The sequence below is a fragment of the Molossus molossus genome, unplaced genomic scaffold (assembly GCF_014108415.1).
Source record: "Molossus molossus isolate mMolMol1 unplaced genomic scaffold, mMolMol1.p scaffold_m16_p_2, whole genome shotgun sequence".
In the NCBI taxonomy this organism is placed as follows: Eukaryota; Metazoa; Chordata; class Mammalia; order Chiroptera; family Molossidae; genus Molossus; species Molossus molossus.
Genome location: NW_023425355.1, coordinates 113,433,884 through 113,455,618, shown reverse-complemented (window position 1 = coordinate 113,455,618; position 21,735 = coordinate 113,433,884). Strand labels below are relative to the sequence as shown.

Sequence of the window (21,735 nt, the reverse complement as noted above, 5' to 3'; positions counted from 1 at the left end):
TTCTTCCTCTTGCTTGATTGGTCTGGCAAGGACTTCCAGAACTATGTTGAATATGAGTAGCAAAAGTCAGTATCCTTAACCTTGATCCTGATGTTAGAGGAAAAGCTTTCAGTTTTTCACCATTAAGTATGATATTAGCTGGGGGTGTGTCATATATGGCCTTTATGTTGAAGAATTTTCCTTCTATACCCATTTTATTGAGTGTTTTAATCATAGATGTATCTTATTAAATGCTTTTTCTGCATCTATTAATATGATCATAATATATTAAAAATTATCTTAATTGTTGAAAGTATTACAGATGTCTTTCCTTTTTTCCCCATTGACACCCTCCTCCAAACTCCTGCCTCACACCACCCCTCTGCAGCCTTCACTGCACTGTTGTCTGTGTCCATTGGTTAAGCATATATACTTATAAGTTCTTTGGTTTATCTCTACTGCCCTCCAATCCTCTTTCCCTCTGAGGTTTGTCAGTCTGTTCCCCACTAACATGTCTTTAGATCTATTTTGTTCATTAGATTCCATAAATAAGTGAGATCATGTGATACATGTCTTTCTCTGACTAGCTTATTGCACTTAGCATAATACTCTACAGGTCCCTACATGTCATCTCAAAGGGTAAAAGATTTCTCTTTCTTATGGGTGCATAGTATTCCACTGTGTGCATGTACCACAGCTTTTTTATCCACTCATCTATTGATGGATACTGGCTGTCTTGAGATCTTAGCTATTGTAAATAGCTGCATATATTCTTTCTGACTGGTGTTTCAGGCTGCTAAGGATATATTCCTTTCCAATTTGGATGCCTTTTACTTTTCCTTCTTTTCTAATCACTGTGGCCAAGACTTGCAGCACTATATTGAAAAAGAGTGGTAAAAGTGGACATCCCTGTCATGTTCCTGTTCTTAAGGGAAATGCTTTTAGTTTTTGCACATTGAGTATGATGTTGGCTGTAGGTTTTTCATATATGGCCTTTATTATGTTGAGGTATGACCCTTCTCTTCCCACCTTGCTCAGAGTTTCTATCAAAAATGGGTGCTGGATTTTGTCAAATATTTTTTTTGGCGTCTATTGATATGATAATATGATTGTTATCTTTCATTTTGTGTGATATATCATATTTATTGCTTTGTGAATATTATACCAGCCTTAAATCCCTGGGATAAATCCCACTTGGTTGTGGTGAATACTTTTAAAAAAATTATGGCTGGATCTGATTTGCTAATATTTTCTTGAGGATTTTGTTGTCTATGTTCATCAAGAATATTGGCCTGTAATTTTCTTTCTTTGTAGCATCTTTATCTGGTTTTGGAAGTAGGATTATGCTGGCCTCATAAAATTTGCTTGGGAGTTGTCTTTCCTCTTGAATTGTTTAGAATCCTTTGAGGAGAAAGGATATTAGTTCTTTGAACTTTTGGCAGAACTCCCCTGTGAAGACTTTTGGACCAGGGCTTTTTTTCCTGGGAGTTTATTGATTACTGCTTCAGTTCCCTTAGTTGTTCTTGGTCTGTTCTGTTTTCTACTCTTCCTGGTTGAGTTTTGGAATTGGTCCATTTTGCCTAAGTCGCCCAATTTGTTAGCATATAACTGTTCATAGTATTTTCTTACAATCCTTGTATATCTGTGGTGTCAGTTGTTACTTAGGTTCTTTTGTTTCTGATTTTATTCATTTGGGCCCTCTCTCTTTGTTTCTTGGTGAGTCTGGCTAAAGGCTCATAATTCCTGTTTATCTTTTCAAAGAAACAGCTCTTCGTCCCATTGATCTTTTGTATTGTTTTCTTAGTCTCTATGTCATTTATTTCTGCTCTGATATTTATTATTTCCTTCCTTCTACTTATTATGTTTTGTTGCTGTTGTTACTGTTCTCTTTCTAATACTTTAAGTTGTAGGGTTAGGTAATTAAAAATTTTTCTTGTTTCTTGAGGTAGGCCTGTAATGCTATGAACTTCCCTCTCAGCACACCTTTTACTCTGTCCAAAAGATTTTGTGCTGTTGTGTGTTCCTTTTCATTAGTTTCCTGAAAGATTTTTATTTCTTACTTGATCTCCTTGGTAACCCATTCTCTTTAATAACATGCCTCCAAGTGTTTTAATGTTTTTGAGTGTTTTTATTGTTAATTTGTAGTTTCATGCCATTGTAATTCAAGAAGATGCTTTATATGATTTCAGTTTTCTTGAACTTGTAGAGACATAGTTTATGTCCTAACATGTGGTCTATCTTTGACAATGTCCTGTGTGAACTTGAGAAGAATGTATATTCTGCAGGTTTGAGGTGAACTGTTCTGTAAATGCCAATTAAAGCCATTTGATCTAGTAGGTCTTTTAGGGTCTTTGTTTCTTGTTAATTTTGTCTAGAAGACCTATCCAGTGATGTCGGAGGTGAGTCCCCTACTGTGATTGTATTGCTGTTGATCTCTCCCTCGAAGTCCTCCAGAAGTTTTAAAATATATGTTGGTGCTCCCATATTGGGTGCATATGTTTACCAGGGTTATATCCTCTTGCTGGATTGATTCCTTTAATATTATGTAGTGACTTTCTTTGTCTCCTATTATGGCCTTCATTTTGAAGGCTATATTATCAGATATGGGTATTGCTACCCCTGCTTTTTTTTGTTTCCATTTGCATAGAAACTTTTCTTCCATCCCTTCACTTTCATGCTGTGTGAGTCTTTTGTTCTGAGGTGGGTCTCTTGTAGACTGCATATGTATGGTTCATGTTTCCTTATACATTCAGCTACTCTATGTCTGATTGGAGCATTTAAGCCATGGGCATTTAAGGTTATTGATGGGTAATAATTTGTTGCCATTTAAAAAATTCTTTTTAATAATTTTTCTTTATTGATTTTTTGAGTGAGAGGAAGGGAGAGGGAGAGAGACATTGATGAGAAAGAACATCAACTGGCCGCCTCCTACATGGCCCCCCACAGGGGATTAGGCTCACAATCTGGGCATGTACCCTGACCAGTAATCGAACTGGTGACCTCTTGGTGTATGGGATGACGCTCAACCACTGAGCCACACCAGCCGGGCTATTTGTTGCCATTTTTTATCCTGTATGCCTGTGTTCCTCTCTCTCTCTCTCTCTCACAACACAACACTCCCTTTAGCATTTCTTGCAGTGCTGGCTTGGTGGTAGTAAACTCTTTTAGCCTTTTTTTTTGGTCTGTGAAGCTCTTTATTTCACCTTCAATTCCGAAATGATAGCCTTGTTGAATAGAATAGTCTTGGATTCAGTCCCCTGTTTTTCATTACTTTGTATACTTCATGGCACTCCCTTTTGACCTGCAGTGTTTCTATTGAGATATCAGCTGACAGTCTAATGGGAGCTTCCTTGTAGGTAATGTTCTGTCTCTCTCTTGCCATCATTTAGATTTTTTTCTTTGTCTTGAACGTTTGCCATTTTAATTATGATCTATCTAGGTGTGGGTCTTTTTGGGGTCACCTTGATTGGGACTCTGTGCTTCCTGGACTTGCGTGAATTTTTCCTACACCAGGTTAGGGAAGTTTTCTGTCATTACTTCTTCAAACAGGTTCTCTATTCCTTTCTCTGAGTCTTCTCCTTCTGGTGCCCCTATAAAGCAAATGTTGCTACATTTCATTTTGCCCCACCACTCCCTTAATCTCTCCCCCTGCTTTTAATTTTTTTGTTCCAGTTGCTGCTCTAATTGTTATTTTTTTCCTTCCCTACCTTGTCTTCTAACTCGCTTATTCAGTCTTCAGCTTCTATTAAATGTACTTTTGAATCTTTACAGGGTATGTTTTATTTCAGCTATGTCATTCTTCAGTTCTACTTGATATTTATTCATAGCTTCTACCTCTTTTTTCATGCTGATGTCATTCTCACTGAGTTCTTTATAATTCTCATTGAGTTGTTAGTAATTCTAAGTTGTCTGAGCACCCTTATAACCACTATTTTGAATTATTTTTCTGACAAATTGCTTGCCTCTACTTAATTTAGTGCCTTTTCTGGTGATTCCTCTTTTTCTTTCATTTAGGAGTTGTTTCTTTGTCTGACCATTGTATCATTCTGGTGGTCCAGGGCCAGGTGAGCTGAGCCAGATTGCAGCAGCAGCAGCAGCAACAGCAGCAGCAGCAGCAGCAGCAGCTCGATGCATGCAGAGGAGTCAGGTTACAGTGGATCATGTGCCAGATCTCGGATCCAGTGCAGTCATCCAGGGGCGCTAGCAGCTCTCACCGATGGCAGCAGAATCAGCAGCTCTCTACTGGGGCTGGACTGGTGGAACCATAGTCCACTCTGCTGCAGCGGTTCTGCAGTTCTAGCAGCTTGAGAATGCAAAGGGGCTGGTGGCTCTCTGCTGTTGGCAGGTTCCATGGGGGTGACGAGAACCTCTGCTTCTGGCGGGTCCTGTGGGGGTGGTGAGACCCTCTGCTACTGGCGGGTCCTGCAGGAGCAGTGGCCCTCTGCTGCTGGGGGAGAGGCGGCTGATATCATTATTTTTTAAATCCTCACTCAAGGATATTTTTATCCATTGATTTTTAGAGAGTGGAAAGAAGGGAGAAAGGGAAGGAGAGAGAGACGGAGAAAAACATTGATGTGAGAGAGAGACATTGTTTAGTTGCCTCCTGAATGTGCCCCAATTGGGGCTGGGGATTGAACCTGCACCCCAGATGCGTGCCCTTCACTGGGAATCAAACCCACAACCCTGCATTAGTGTGCAGGCCAGTGCTCTAACCACTTACAAACATTGTCCAGGGCAGATATGATTTTTATTCTTTGTTTTGTTAATGTGGTAAGTTATACTGCTTATTTTGCATATATTAAACCATCCTTGTGTCCCTGGAATGAACCCCACTTGACTGTGATGTATCCTTCTTTAATGTATTGTTGTATTCAATGTAGTATTTTGTTTAGAATTTTTGCATCTGTGTTCATCAGAGATATTGGTTTGTAGCTTTCTTTTTTTGTGTTATCCTTGCCAGGTTTTGGTATTAGGGTTTTGTTATCCTTATAAAATGTGTTCAGAAGTATTACTCCTTCTTCAATTTTTGGAAGAGTTTGAGGAGAATAGGTATCAAATTTTCGTTGAATGTTTGGTAGAATTCAGTACTGAGGCCCTCTGGTCCTGGACTTTCATTTTTTGAGAGGGATTTGGTGGTTGTTTCAATCTCCTTAATATTTACTAGTCTATTTAGATTTTCCAATTTTTATGATCCAGTCTAGGAAGGTTATATATTTCAAGGAACCCATTAATTTCTTCTTGTTTATTAATTTTGGTGGCATACAGTCTTTCATAGTATTCTAGTTTGAGCTTTGGTATATTTGTGATGTCTGAGATAACTTTTCTTTCATTTCTGATTTTGTTTATATGAGCCTTTTCTCTTTTTTCCTTAGCTAGTCTAGAAAGGGGTTTGTCAATTTTATTAATCTTTTCAAAGAAACAGCTCTCTGTTTTAATAATTTTTTTGTATAGCCTTTTTGCTCTCTATTTCATTCAATTCTGCTCTAATTTTTATTATTTCCTTTCTTCTGACTTTGAGTTGCTTTTGTTTTCCTTTTTCTAGTTAAGATATAATGTTAGTTTGTTTACGTGGGATTTCTCTTGTTTCTTAAGATAGGCCTGTAATGACAAACTTCTCTCTTATTACTGCTTTTGGTGCATCCCAGAAATTTTGGTATGTCCTATTTTCATTTGCATTTGTTTCTACATACCTTTTGATTTCACCCTTGATTTTTTGACAGAGTCATTTTTAGTAGTATGTTATTTAATCTCCACATATTTATGGGTTTCTTTACTTTATTTTGGCAGTTGATTTCTAATTTCAAAGCATTGTGGTCAGAGAATATGCTTGGTATAATTTCAATCTTCTTGAATTTACTGAGGCTAGTTTTGTGACCAAACATATGGTCTATCCTTCAGAATGTTCCATGTGCACTGGAGAAGAATATATAATCTGATGTTCTGGGATGAAAGGCTCTGTAAATGTCAATTATGTCCATTTCGTCTAATGTGTCATTTATGGCTCATATTTCTTTATTGATTTTCTATTTGGATGATCTATCTACAGCTGCCAATGGAATATTTAGGTCCCTAACTCTGAATGGGTGCATATATACTAAGAAATGTTATGTCTTTTTGATGCAGTGTCCCCTTTATCATTATAAAATGTCCATGTTTATCTTGTTATCTTTAAATCTATTTTGTCAGGTATAAGTATGGCTACACCTGCTGTTGTTCAGTGGATGCTATTTGCTTGGAGAAACATTTTCAACTCTTTCACTTCAAGTCAAACTTTATCTTTGCAGCTTAGATGTGTCTCCTGAAGGCAGCATACGGTTGGGCTTTGTTTTTTTGATCCAATCTGTTACTCTGTACCTTTTTTTTTTTATCTTCAGGCGAGGACTTTTTTTTTCATTTATCTTCAGATAGAGCAGGCGGGAAAGAGGGAGGAAGAAGGAGAAACATCGATGTGTGAAAGACACATTGAATGGTTGCCACCCCAACCAGGGCCAGTACAAACTGCAACCGAGGTACATGCCCCTAACGGGAACCGAACCCAGGACTCTCTGGTCCGTGGGCCGATGCTCTAATTGCTGAGCCAAACCAGTCAGGGAACTCTGTGCCTCTTTATCGGTGAATTCACTATATTTATATTTAGGGTAATTATTGATGTATGAAGATTCCTATAACTATTTTATCTTTTGTTTTCTGGTAGCTCTGTGCCTCCACTGGTTCTTTTCCTTTGTGTGTTCTTATCTGTTGTTTTTGTTTGGTGGTATTCCATACTTCTTTCCACTGTTTCTTTTTTTTTTTTAAGCTAAGTGTGTGATTACCATTAGGTTTATCAAACAAAAAGTTTCATATATACAGTAGTCCTTTTTCATTTGGTCTCTGTTCTCCTTTGCAAATTCAGATCTTTATCCTCTCCCCTTTTATGTTTTTATTGTCACAAATCATCCATGTGTGTGCTGTTGGTGATCTTACTCATAGTTCTGTGATCTTTTGTTGTTTGTTTCAAGTACAATAACCCCCTTGAGTGTTTCTTGCAATAGAGGCCTCTGGTGATAAATTCCCTAAGCTTCCGTATGTCTGGAAAAGTCTTTATTTCTCCTTCATATCTAAAGGATAACTTTGCTGGGTATATTACTCTTGGCTGGTAATTTCTCTCTTTCAGTCGTTTGAATATTTGGTTCCACTCTCTTCTAGCTTGTAAAGTTTGTGCTGATAAGTTTGCTGATAACCTAAATGGGCTTTCCTTTATAGGTTATTTTCTTCTTTTCCCTGGATGCCTTGAGAATTCTTTCTTTGTTGTTAATTTTCAAGAGTTTTAATACAATGTGCCTTGGAGAAGACCGTTTCTGATTGAGATAATTAGGTGTTCTGTTTGCTTCATGGATTCAAGATCTAGCTCTTACCCGAGGTTATGGTTTTTTAAACATTGATTTTAGAGAGAGAGGAAGAGGGAGAGAGAGAAGGAACACTGATGTAAGAAACATCGATTGGTTGCCTCCTGAACACACCCCAACTGAGGGTCAAACCTGCAACCTAGGTACATGCACTGAGCAGGAATCAAACCCATCTCCTTTTGGTGTATCGGACAATGCTCCAAATAACTGAGGCATCCAGCCAGGGCTGCATGGCCTTCTTGATTCCCAAGAATATGCTATAGCTTTTCACGACCCATATAGACATCGAATCAATCAGTTTTTATTTGTAAGCTTGTAGGTTAGCTTTCTGTTTGTTTCAAGTGTTATCTTCTGCCTCAAGCCTTGTAAGTGAAGTCTTCCAGACAGGTCAAATGATGACAATCTCGAGAGCATGAGACTTTGAAGAAGTTCAATCTCTGTTCTGCCTCCTCTGGTGGCAGCCAGGCTCCTGTTTTTTAACCATGATTGTGAAGTGTTTTCAAGGTTACTGTGGAGGCTGGAGAGAGTGGAATGTGAATAGGGCAAGTTAAAATGCCACAAAGCTCACTGTTCTTATCAATAATAAGCTTTTTTTCCTAGAATAAATTCTTCTTGGATAGCTGTAAGCCTTTGGTAAATTTCCAAAGTTCTGAAAAAAGTTGATTATGACAGTTTTTTGCCAGTTTTACCCTTGCTTTTATGGAGATGAGAACTGTTGAAGGTCCTTATTCCTCCTATTTTGCTGACATCATCTGCTACTTGGAACTTTTAAAATGAGATATTCTTGAAGACTAAGAAAACTGGAATTCTATCTATATTCTTTCTAGAAGACAACTTAATAACATTTCAAAATAAAAACCACCATTTTTGAATTTTTTAAATTAAACCATAAAGAATTGAGTCCCTTCAAGATTTTAGAACTCTGTTAATGCAGTGTCCAGTTCTATACATCTTACCTTTCTTATGTTTCCTTATAGCAATTTGCCTGAATTAATTTTTATATCTATATCTAAAAGAAAAAAGTCAAATTTCATTAGTGTCTCAGCAGAGTAAAGGATAGAATGTGTATTAATTAAAAGTTTAAGATAATACTAAATGAATTTCATTAATGGGGATTGTGTATATGAGTATAAAAATATCCTCTAGTCAGAAGTAATATCTTAATGTGAAAGAAGACATTCTAAACCATTTAGGAATACTATAACTTTGTAGGAATCTAATAAAAGCTGTGGATTCTCTTCCTAGAAAAATGAACATACAAACATAATTCTGCTTATAATTCTGGAGGTTCTTGGATATTTTGCAGCCTGTACATTAAAAACCCCCATTGAAGAAAAAAATTATGATTTTAATGGGAAAATAAAGAAGAGATATTCAAATAATTACAATATCTCATTTTCAATGGAGCAATATGAATTTAAAATATTAAACATATATAAGTGGCCTCCAACTAACGTACATATTTCATTTCAAAGGCTAACTTGTACATTATATTTAGAATTTATTACATATGTTTTTTCATAAAACCATTAGAAACAATGGTTAGAGACTATTCAACTGTAAGTCTCTTAAGAGTAGATGCTCTTTTTATTTGTCTTTGAATTGTAAAGGCCTACCCAAATAAACAGTACATGTTAGTTCCCAGGTGACTCTTTACAAAACATATTTTACTCAATAACAAATTTGAATACAAATTCACTAAAAAAACAGGAAAAAAATGTTGAGGCAATGACAAAGATCAAATAAACTACAAAGACAAAAATAAAATAGAAGGGGAAAGAATAAAGAGTAATAGATGTTATCTGCTTGCCTGAGAGACGGGATTAGAAAATGTAATGGTAAATACAGATATTTCTAGATATTATTGTATGAACTTATTTGAACTTTGTATTAATTTTTTCTTCAGAACACGTTTCTTCCTAGCATAGCATCTCCTATCTTTAGCCACAAATGAAGTCATTTTGGACACTAACAATTTGCAAACTGACTTGCAAGAGCAAAGGGGATAAAATGTTTTGCATGTAGTGACAGGAAAAGAGTTTAAAGAAGTTGGGAGTGGGGAGTGCACTGTTCAAAGAGGTTGTAAATAATGAAATAAGCTCTGGCCGGTTTGGCTCAGCGGTTGGAGCATCAGCCTGCAGACCTGAAAGTCCTGGGTTCGGTTCCCGCTAAGGGAATGTATCAAAAATAAATGAAATACCTTATTATTTATTATATATCTTATAATAAATGTGTTCAGATTAGAATAAGGTAAGCTAGTGTGAACATGGTCTGTAGAAGGTATGGGAACTCCATGGCAAACAAATGGTCAGGGGCGGAGACAAAATTCTGATTATGTGTCTTGGTCATTGAGCTAAAGAAGTTGGGAAAACTACATTTTGGTGCCATAAATATAAAAAACCAATTACACATTTTCATCTGAAGAACACTAAACTCTGATGAAAACCAGATAAAGTCATAAGTAATACACAGAATTCAACTCGATATCTTTTACTATCTATAGGTTGTGGCCCTACCACACAGGATTGATCAATGGAATGACCTGGCCTTGTCTTTGGAATAGGACGTGAAGATATTTATGTAGCCAAAGTAATGAAGGAGTGAGCTACAATTTCCCATATATTATATTAGGATAAGACAAGACTTAAACTAAGAAGCATGAACTACATGCCAACCCCCTCTTTTAAAAAATGTTTGACATTTGACTCCCTGATAGGTGACAATCAAAAGGGGTTCAGCATGGCGGTCTAGGTCTCTAGCTCCAGAGATCTCTTGCTAAAGAAATCTATCAATAAATATCCTTAGCCAACTGAGACAGTAATTAATTGTCTCCCTAAAACTGTCTTTGGCCTGGACAGATTAAGAATTGGGTATAATGATGAACTAAAACAATATATGATAGGTATACTGAGCAACTGATTTAGATTTATGATTTCAAACTGAAATCTTACTAACAGTTCATCAACAGTACCAGAACATTTAAGAGAAAGAAAGATTCAACACCTCTATATGTTTAATAAACTAGGTATATGTAATATTATTACTTCAGTACTCAGGAAAGTTTTCTTTGTCAGTTGACAACTGAAGTACAGAAAATCAAATACAGTATATTAATCTTAAATGCAGTTAAAAAGTTTTAGGAAACATAATTTAGTTGTAAAGCCTGATTAGAAGGAAATTTTAAATTCTACTAAATTTATAAAATAATTTGTATTAACAAATAATAATAACCAATCCTAGAGTATAAAACCATAAGACATAAAATCTCTGAATCTCACTATAAAATTTCAAAGATTAAAGCATTAAAAAATCAGTTAGTGATTCCTTATGAGTAACAATCTCCAGGAATCTTTTATAATCAGTAATAGATAATAATATTACAAAGGTTTGCCAAAGTATTTCAAAGTAATGATCACCCCAAAAAAGATCTGCAAGAACAGATTAACTTGGTGTTCATACTATGTGGACTTCTACTTCCCAAAGGAGCATAACTGGATAAAATATGAATAGGCCACTCTGCCTTAGGTTTTCCAATTTAAACTGTCAAATGCATTGCTCTTGGGATTATAAAGGAAAGGACTAAAGAAGGATGAGTCTTCTACTGGACTGTGAAAAGTCTAAAGTTAGAAGACTGGCTAATTAGAAAAATATAATAATTGTGCCATATGAAGTATGAGCATACCTGAATTGTGGCTATATGAAACTATGGCTTAAAAACTATAAAAATAAATAACTTTAAATGCTTACATACTGTTTATAAATATTTATACATGAATATGATCACCCGTATCAGTGTCCTAAAACAAAATTTTAAGTCCTACAAGTCCTATCAATACTTGATCTTTCACATACACCATATGTGACTTAAGCCCAGCGCCATGCAAGTCTTTTAGATCATATTCTTAAAGGTAGTAAGTTATGGACTTGAAGAAAATTCATCTGAGTTTCTTCTGAATCTGCAATTGTCACATCTGTACTATTTCCCCTCGCTCCCTTCCCATCCCATGTTCTACACCACAGGCCTCAAAATTAGACTTCCTTTTCTTCCTAGTCAAAAACCATAGGCTTATAAGCCATGTTACATGATGTTATAACTCTGTAAATCACTCTAGCTATCTTTCAAATACTATTTCCTAGAATTCAAACAAACTAGAATGTAGTTTAAATTATCTCCACCCACTTCTCACTACATTATACCCATCGTTTCCCCAACCCCAGATGAAGGTTAGGTTGATAAATGGATTTTGGAGATGAAATAAAGCCAGACATCAAATAACTTACTTGAAATCCATCTCTTACCTTCTGTACTTAACCCCGGACTTGATGTGAACTTGGCTACATCAACAATTTTTACAGCAAATTGTTGCCCAGTTTCTCTGTTGATACATCGTCGTACAACACTGAAGGGACCCCTTAAAAAAAAAAAAGCCAAGTTTAATTTGTTGATTTTCTTAACTCCCTAATTTTCTTCAACATAGTTCATTGTCTACTATAGGCATTGTTTTCAAAATCAAATTTAAGTAACGTAATTTGAACATATTTTTCTATAATTCATGAGGTAGGTAATCCATAAATTAAAGTTATTAAACCAGAAAACAAATTTTCATTTCAAAATCACTTTTACAATTCATAAATAGCATTCTTAAATTCAAGGCAAATAATCTTTGTAATATTCTATATATATTATAAACATTTTAAACAAAATAAGAAATCAGTTATTGGCAATATACATAGCTTTTATACTTAGAACCAGAAATTTAAGTAATTCTTGACCCATTTTTCTCATTTTACCCACCACTTTTCTAATCTTCACTAATAAGTCTAATCATTTGCTTAACCAGTCCTCCTCTCCTCAGTCTACATTGGTGGCTCTCAAAACTGGAATGATTGATGAAATACCAATGCCCAGGCCCAGGCATTAAACACACACACACACACACACACACACACACACACACACACAGTTCTTTGTGATTAATAATGAGCAAATAAGTATCATAACTAAAGATAATCCAAAGTTGAGATTTCTACACTCATGAATCAACTATTGAACAATACCAAATGTAATAGCAATACACTATAGTATTTTATTTGAAGGCTAGAATGGTTTCAGTCATTAAATACACACACACATGTACATATGTATACTTTCCCCCTCCTCAGAAAAAAACAGAACAGAACAAAACACCCTCATTGGCTTTTTTTTTTTTTTTAAATCTTTATTGTTGGATGTAAAATGTATTACAGATGTTCCACATTTTTCCCCCATTAACTGGCTCCTCCCCACTCCCGCCCCCCTCCCACCTTTTCCCACACTGTTGCCTGTGTCCATTGGTTATGCATATAAGTTCTTTAGTTTATTTCTTCCCACCCCCCCAACCCCTTTCCCTTTGAGGTTTGTCAGTCTAGCAATGAATTTGTACTTCTTAATCCCTTCACCTTTTTCACCCATTCCCCCAACACCCCTCCAACTGACAACCAACAAAATGTTCTCTGTATCTATGAGAAAGTTTCTGTTCTACCTGTTCATTTTGTTTGTAGATTCCATTGTTGATAGATATGTATTCATTGCCATTTTGTTTGTTCATACATTTTATCTTTTACTTCAAAAAGACCCTTCATCATTTCATATAATAACGGTTTGGTGGTGATGAACTCCTTTAACTTTTTCTTGTCTGGGAAAGTTTTTATATGTCCATCGATTCTAAATGACAGCTTTGCAGGATAGAGTAATCTTGGTTGTAGGTTCTTGCTTTTCATCACTCTGAATATTTCTTGCCACTCCCCTCTGGCCTGCAAAGTTTCTATTGAGAAATCAGCTGACAGCCTAATGGGAACTCCCTTGTAGGTAACTAGCTGCCTTTCTCTTGCTGCTTTTAAGATTCTCTCTTTGTCTTGAACCTTTTGCATTTTGATGATGATGTGTCTTGGTGTGGGCCTCTTGGGGTTCATCTTGTTTGGAACTCTCTGTGCTTCCTGGTCTTGTACGTCTGTTTCCTTCACCAAGTTAGGAAAGTTTTCTGCCATTATTGTTTCAAACAGGTTTTCGATTTCTTGTTCTCTCTCTTCTCTTTCGGGCACCCCCAAGATGCGAATGTTGGCATGCTTGAAGTTGTCCCAGAGGCTCCTTACACTATCCTCATTTTTTTGGATTCTTTTTTCTTTTTGCTGTTCTGATTGGGGATTTTTTGCTTCCTTATATTCCAAATTGATGGTTTGCTCCTTGGATTTATGTACTCTATTATTGAAGCTGTGTAAATTATTCTTTATTTCAGTTAATGCCTCCTTCAATTCTAACTGTGTATCCATGATTTCTGACTGATCCTTTTTTATGCTCTTGAGGCCCTCCCTAAGTTCACTGAGGTTCTCACTAAGTTCACTGAGCATCCTTATAAGCAGTATTTTGAACTCAGTATCTGTTAGGTTGCTTATCTCCATTTTGCTTAGTTCTTTTACTGGGGTTTTGTTCTGTTCTCTCATTTGGGACCTGTTTCTTTGTCTCCTCATTTTGGTTGCCTCCCTGTGTTTGTTTCAGTGTATTACTTAACGAGAGGTATGGAGCTCGCTGAGACCAGATGCTGCTTGTTTGAAAGAATTTAGGAAAAACCTGAGGCAGGATCCAAGACAGGCCAATCCTATGGTTAAGCAAGTGGCAACAGCTTGGGTGGGCTTGAAAGTTGGGCGGGGCGGGGCCTCAGCGAGTCAGCAGGGCGGGGCTACCAGTGTGAGCCAGGTCGCTGCAGTCCCAGCTATGGCGACTGTCTGCCGCCCCAGGGAAGGGCTCTCCCAAGGAACAAAGGCCTCTGACAGCACGTTTGTCCCGGAGAAAGCACCTTCCCCAGCCCTTGCTCCAGTGCCAAACAGCTCAGTTCTTCCCTGTGTGTCTCTGGGGCCCCTCGAGCTGCCTCCCCTCCGAGCTTAGAGGGAGAGAGTCCGATGAGTCCGTGCGCGGGCCCTTTAGGGAGCTGCCTGGGGCTCCAGCCGCTTCAGCCTCCCTGAGCCTCAGTTCCCGCTGGTTTTTCCAGCCAGAAGTGATGGAGACTCTCTTCCTGGCACTGGAACCCTGAGCGGGGCACCTGGTGTGGGACGGGGACCCCTCAGTCCTCAGGAAGGACCTTCCCAGCCGAGGTGTCCTCCTGATTTTTATCCACCACATGTGGGTGTGGGACCAGCTCGCTGCCGCGGCCGCCCCTCCCTTCCTCCCACCAGTCTGGATGCGGCTGCTGCTGTGATCCCGTAGCTGTAGGACTGCCATGCAGCGTGATTTCAGGCGGTTTTGAATGATGGTTGTTCTGTAGTTTAGTTGTAACTTTGACGTGGTTGTGGGAGGACGCGATACCGCGTTTACCTCCCCGCCATCCTGACCGGAAGTCCACCCTCATTGGCTTTTACAGGTAATAACAATACACCTGGATGCATGTGGTCAGTCAGCAGAAAGAAAAAGGTTCTTCATTTATATTAGCATATCTGTGATACTGCTTGCCTTAAACTATAAGTTTGTCTTTTTTCTTTCAATTAAAGGATAAGCAAAAGAATATAGTCTAACCCAGACTTAAACATTTCTCTGAGATCATACCAATTAGTTGCTTTCATCATGTCATCATCAGTACATCAATTAAACCTCAGCTTCCAATCTCTCTTGAAACAACCTAACAACGTTAAACTGGAAGGAAAAGAAATGTGATAATATACCTTTCAGAACTCTATAGAAACAGGACCTTTTGATAATCACTCAAAACTATTCAAAGATTTTCCTTTGTGAGAAGACAATATAACAGAGTGTGAGACAGGACTCCCACAAATGTTTTCATTCTCTGTCTGGATGTCTTACTAGTGATCACTTATCCTAACAATAGCAAGCAATTTCAGGAAAAGCTTAATGTAATCGGTTTCTGTCCACACATAAACCCTTGGGACTTTATACATATATTTGTGTAGTGTGCTTCAATTCACTATATCTTTTTGTAAAATTTCCGAGATCTATATGTGGGATTATTTATGGTCAATCGAGTCAATTCTTGTTTTTAACTTTTTAGTTAATCCTCACCTGAGGATATTTTTCCATTGATTTTTAGATAGGGAGGGAGGGGGGAGAAAGGGGGAAGAGAGAGAAAGAAATATTAATGTGAAAGAGACATGTCAATTGGTTGCCCCCTGCACGACCCAGATGGGGGCCGAAGATCGAATCTGCAACCCAGGTATGTGCTCTTGACTGGGAATCGAACCCATGGCCCTTCAGTCCATGGGCCGACGCTCTAACCGCTGAACCAAACCAGCCATGGCAATCAAGTCAATTCTTTACTTTTTCCCATTTGAATGAAGGTGAGAAAGAAAGCACAGCTTCACCCCCTACCTCTTTTAGTAACAGTAGAAGGGAGAAGGCTAGAGAGAAGGGAGAGAAAACAAAACACTGAGACAAAACAAACAAACAAACAGAAACATGTTTACATCTGTGAATAAAAATCAAATCACATCAGCTCTTTAGGCTAATTTTATAACGTGAGGCAAAAAATGATTTTACTTATGAATTATGGATGATCTGAAGACAGGTCACAAGTAAAACATTTTCAAGAATGTCCCTCAATGACATTCAGGGGGTTAGCAAAGGTAAACCAAATATAGAACACCAAAAGGACACTGAAATATACTTCAAGTTTTTTGTGTATGTCATTCAATCCATCAACTAGAAACTAAGTGGAAACAGATATATATTTAAATGAGTGTATAGTGTCTATAATTTTAGCAGGACTGTTACATTTATTTGGTCAGTAGGTTAAAGAGAGGCTGGCTATGAGAAAATCTGGTTTGGTTTCCCATGTTAAAAGGGGTGGGGGTACAAAGAAATGTATATCAAACATCTACTGTATTAAACTTATTAATTATACTTTAATGACAGTTTAAGAAACAGCAAAAATTCAGAAGGCCTAGGTTTCAGTCTGACTTTAAACTCTTCTTTGATGTTTGAAATTTCATTCTTAAATTTTTTAGCCTATAGTACAGTCAATTCTTGAGTATTTATGTGCATGGAAACTACTATATTTCTCATATGTCCACTAATTCTGGCCAGGGTATTACTTAAAATGGAATAATTAGATAATTGAGGATATTTCAGATTTGATAAAATATATATTCTTTATTCAACTCTTTAAGTATACTAAATATTGACTGGGATTGTAACACAAGATTCTACTTGAGGCAGGTGGCTGCTTACAGAATTCCATGTTTTTAAGTAAAAGGTCAATTAAACCAGGAAATGTTACAATTGAATATTGCTGTAATATCCCTAAGGTTTTGAAAAGAAAGCAGCTGTGACTCTATGCAGACACAGAATAATTGCATTTTCATTTGTGAAGAAAGGTTAAGTCTATGAAATGAACAGTTATGATAACAAAAGTAAATGCATCACAAAAGTGAGTAGAATTATGTAAAATTATGCTAGAATATAGCATGTTGGTTTCTAGGATAATAGGACAGATTTAGCACAATGCATCTAATTTATTTTCTTCCTCAAACCCCACTAAAATACCAAAGGGGTCAAGTTTTTCTTAAAGGACTGAGAGAATGAGAGAAGACAAGAATAATAATCGAACTTAGAAAGCAAGAAAGCAAATGCAGTGGTGGTAACCGGCTGAATTGCAAAGAGAAATTAAGGAAAGTTCAGGGCCAAACCCATTTATATTACAGAATCCTCTAGAAGCATCTGAACTGGTAGCACCAGATAACTGGAACTAGAGGGAGAGGGTGGGGCTAAAATAACAAGGTTTGAATAAAATCTATTAGAGAAGCAGTTAGAGTCCTAAAATCCCTCCTTACTCCATGCTGGGTAACTGCCACAACCTCATCCTCACAGAGGTCCATTATCTAGAGAGGGTAAAACATTAGGTCTTAGAACTGTAGGCGCAAGGCAATTGAAGACATAGGTACTATATGGAAAGCAAGGAGATTATTGGTTCACACACAAACTGAATGCTGACAGCTCCAGTCCCCTTTCCCCTTAATAGGGGTGGGTTTAACAGATAGATCTTTATCCTTCAGACAGAAGAGGAAAGATTTTCTACTGAATATCCAACCAGACCAGGGGAAAAGACTTAAAGATAATGACATGAAGTTATTCAAACCACCCAAGATCATCCTCCCTTGAAACCTAAAGTCAACATGTTCTGCTGCAAGTTCAGAGCTCTCAAGCCGCTTCAGTCTCTCTAGTGCAGGTTCCCAACCTTGGCACTACTGACATTGGGCTGGATAGTTGCGCAACGATGTTCTGTGCATTGTAGGATGCTTAACAGTGTTTCCCGCCTCTACCTGCTAGAAGCAAGTAGCATCCCCTGCACCAGTTTTGACAACCAAAAATGTCTCCAGACATTATCAAATGTCCCCCCCGGGGAATGGGGGGCAAAACTGCCCCAGATCAAGAACTACTGCTCTATTCCTAATCATGAGGAGACAACTAAACTTCCAAGACATCTGAGGAGTCACTAGTTTGGAAGATAAAGATAAAAATAAAATAAAAAACCAGAAAGAGCAATTTAGAGGAAACAGACTAAACCAGAAAAAAATTTCAAACTACCGTTAATATCTTTAGAAAGATATAGCTATGAAACAAAAACAGAACTTGCAGAAAACAAAAGGGGGCTCTTAAAAATAAACACATGAAATTTAAAACTCAATAGAAAGGCTGGCTGATCAAGATGAGGAAATTTTCCAGAAGTAGAGCAAAAAGAACAAAGAAAATGGAGGGAAGAAACTCAAAGGAATAATCCAACAAAATTTCCCAGAATTTAAATTTTTAAAAAATATTTTTTCTTTATTGATTTTAGAGAGAGAGGAAGGGAAGAGAGGAAGAGAGAGAGAGAGAGAGAGAGAGAGAAAAAAACATCAATGAGAGAGAATATGGATTGGCTGCCTCCTGTATGCCCCCTACTGGGGATCGGGCCTACAACCTGGGCATGTGCCCTGACCGGGAATCAAACTGGTGACCTCTTGGTGAATGGGTTGACGCTCAACAACTGAGCCACACTGGCAGGGTGTAAATTTCCCAGAATTTAAATCATGAGTTGCCCAAATTAAAAGGATCCACCAAGTACTCGGTAAAATAGACAACAGACCCATGTCCACACATGCCAGTGTGAAATGTAACAAAACTGTAGGCCAGAAGAGTTTCAAATTTTCAGGAATGGGGGCAAGGGTGCTCTGGGAGGGAGAATGATTTAGTTCACACACAGTGGATCAGGGACCAGAATGGCATCTGATCTCTCAATGGCAATGCTGGAAGCAAGAAGACAACAGAGCAACACCTTCAAAATCATGAAGGAAAATTATTTCTAACTTTTAATTCTACATCCAGCAGAAAAGTCAATAATCATACAGACATTTTTAGATATTAAAGAGCTCAAATTAGTTGCAATGCATAGTTTCCATAAAAATTATTTTAGAATGTGTTTGCCAAAACTAGAAAGTACACCAGTAAATAAGTAGGACAGCAAGAGATAACAAAAAGGAGATCCAACACAGAAGACACATAAAGGGAACCCTAGGAGTACAAGGGAGGGTGGCCTCAGGCTGACAGTTATATGTTGTCACAGATTTCCAGTGCCACGGATCACCTTTTTAACCTTAAAATAGAAGGACCAAACAAGTCAGGTTCTGTTTTGCTTTTGCAGACCAGAGGCTGATCAGATTCCTGCTCTTCTCTGCAGCCTGGATCAGCAGAGCACTCTCATTTCACTCCATAGAAGAGTTCTCCTATTGCTGAGAGCTGGAGTCAAGTCTCAGTGAGCCAAAAAGCAGAAAATGCAGAGCAGCCCATGCCCTGACCACATTCCTACTGGACATTCAGTACCCAGCCCTGCACTACAGCACCAACATCCTACCTGTGAAGAAAATGGTATCCTGGGATTTACCTGAGACCTTGCCAAGCGACTTCCCAGGAGGGTCCCGTATATGCTATCAGGATATCTGAAGCCAGACTGGGAATAAAAGTTTCTGTTCAGCTTCCCTTCTGAAAGACTTTTTCTACTATAGTGGTAATACTGCCCTTTCCTTACATAGCTAAGTTTTTAAAGACTGAACAATACACTGTTTAGGAATACATACATAGATAGTAAAGTCATTAAAAAAAACCCCAAAAGGAATGATTAATATGAAAGCCAGGACAAAGGTTATGGGGGGGAGGGGGTCATGACTGGGAAGGGTCACATAAGGGGCTTTTAAAGGTACTAGTAATATTTTATTCTTAACGTGAATGATAGCGTCAAAAGTCTTCATTTTATTATCATTCTTTAGAATATATATAACATACTTTATATGCTCCTCCAATATATATATTTTCCAATTAAAAATAATGTTTTTAATGACTGGGTGGTACATCCCTAAGATCTTGTTAATCAAAGCAAGTCTTAAGTTTTTACATATCTGTATAACACAAATTATTTTAAATGACTTGATAAATATGAACAAAAAATGTATCTCAAACATAATAAAGTCAATATGAATTATGCTAACTGTAATTTTACATTTAACTGACCTAAATTTAAACTAATACTTTAATTTGTTATACATAAACTTTGGGTGATATCTATAATATAAAGTTGTCACCCTATAAGAGGTTTACAAGGAAAACACATTACGTCTTAGGAAATCTTTGATAAATGGGGTGAACTTCCTATCCATATTACAGTCCTAGAAGCTTTGTTATACTTATAATGAATTGTATAATGAACCAAGAAAGATGTAGGAACACTGCACAAGAACAAGCAATTAACAAAAGTAAAGAAAGGGGTGGAGGTACTGAAGACAAAAAATAAATTCATGCACAGACATACACACACAGCACAGAGAATTGATATATAGTCAATCCTCATTACTTGCAGATTAAGTATTTGTGAATTCACTTACTCATTAAAATTTATTTGTAATCTAAAATCAATACTCATGGCACTTTCATGGTCATTGGCAGATGTGTGCACAGCAGTGAGAAATTTGAGTCACCTGACACAGCCATTACCAGCTAAGGTTGAACAAGGTAAAACTGCCTCCTTGTTTTAGCTCTCCAACTGTAAATAAGTGTCCTTTTTTGCCACCTATTTAGTGCATTTTTCACATTTTGTGCTTCTTGGTGGTGATTTCATTGTTTAAAATGGCCCCCAAGTGTAGGACTGAAGTGCTATCTAGTGTTCCTAAATGAAAGAAGGATGTGATGTGCCCTACGGAGAAATTGCACGTGTTAGATAAGCGTCACTCAAACATGAGATATAGGGCCACTGGCCATAAGTTCAATGTTAAGGAATCAGCATATATGAAATAAGGTGTCTTTAAATAGAAACATACCTAAAACAGGTTATATATTGATTGGTTGAAGAAAAGTGACCAGAGGCTCATAGGTACCTAATCCTGTATTTCCCCTAGAAACAATGGTTCCGTATTCACTCATTCAGTGTTTGTGGCTACTTTATAGAACATAATTACTGCAAATAATGAATATTGGCTCTGTGTGTGTTTGTTGTGTATACAAGCATGCATACACACACACACACACACAGAGGTGTATCTATATTATGTAATATATATTTATATGTAATATTATATGTATTTGTATTAGAGCATAAACTCAATGAATGCCTAGTACATACTAGATGTTCTATAAATATGTGGTGAATAATGTATCATAAACAACAAACTAGGAATGAACAAGGGACTGATAAATTTATCACATCACATCACTCTCTATAAGTATGTAAAATTTTGAGAAATCATGGCACTTACAGATATTTTTCTACTTATTTGCTAAATATGTATCTTCCTACCACTTTCTGTACAGTTCTGGGAAATAGATGGTGGGTAAGTAAAAAGGAAACAAAACAAAAATATAATGGTAATAATGACAACATTAGCAGTGTAAGAATAACATTTTGAAAACTATACTGTATACAGACATGAATGTATATAAAAATGATACTGATAAAGATACGATGGTCTTTTCCTCTTATTTCATCCACACTGTTAGTTTGGTCATTGCCACTAAAGGAGAGCTTATGCATGTCATTCCATCAATAACACTTTCCTTGTCTTCCTGTGCTCTGTGGTAGTGATAGAAGACAGAGATGTTGTTCTGACACTTTCTTCTCTTTAATACTTCTGGTGCCCACCTCCACCTCAACACACACACCTCCACACAGACACCAAGCTGAGTACTTTAGGGACAGTGACTAAACCAAACCAAAGGAAAAGAGTTTATCTAGTCATAGCTACTGCCAAACACACACACACAAACACACACACACAAAGTGGAAATTATTATTATCAAAGTCTCAGAAACTGTTGCCTAAATGTGAACAATTAAAAACCTGACAAAGGAATTAAGCTCAGTACAATT

The 21,735-nt window shown here is 37.2% G+C and overlaps 1 protein-coding gene across 7 annotated transcripts in view; it reads right to left on the bottom strand.

Annotated features, from left to right (window-relative positions):
* Positions 1-21,735, bottom strand: part of CASK (calcium/calmodulin dependent serine protein kinase) — a 440,186-nt gene that overhangs the window by 321,272 nt on the left and 97,179 nt on the right. For all 7 annotated transcript variants that reach the window (XM_036270439.1, XM_036270436.1, XM_036270433.1 and 4 more), the window contains exon 2: positions 11,664-11,776. In XM_036270439.1, coding sequence (XP_036126332.1) covers positions 11,664-11,776 — 113 coding nt within the window. The remainder of the gene's footprint in view (positions 1-11,663; positions 11,777-21,735) is intronic.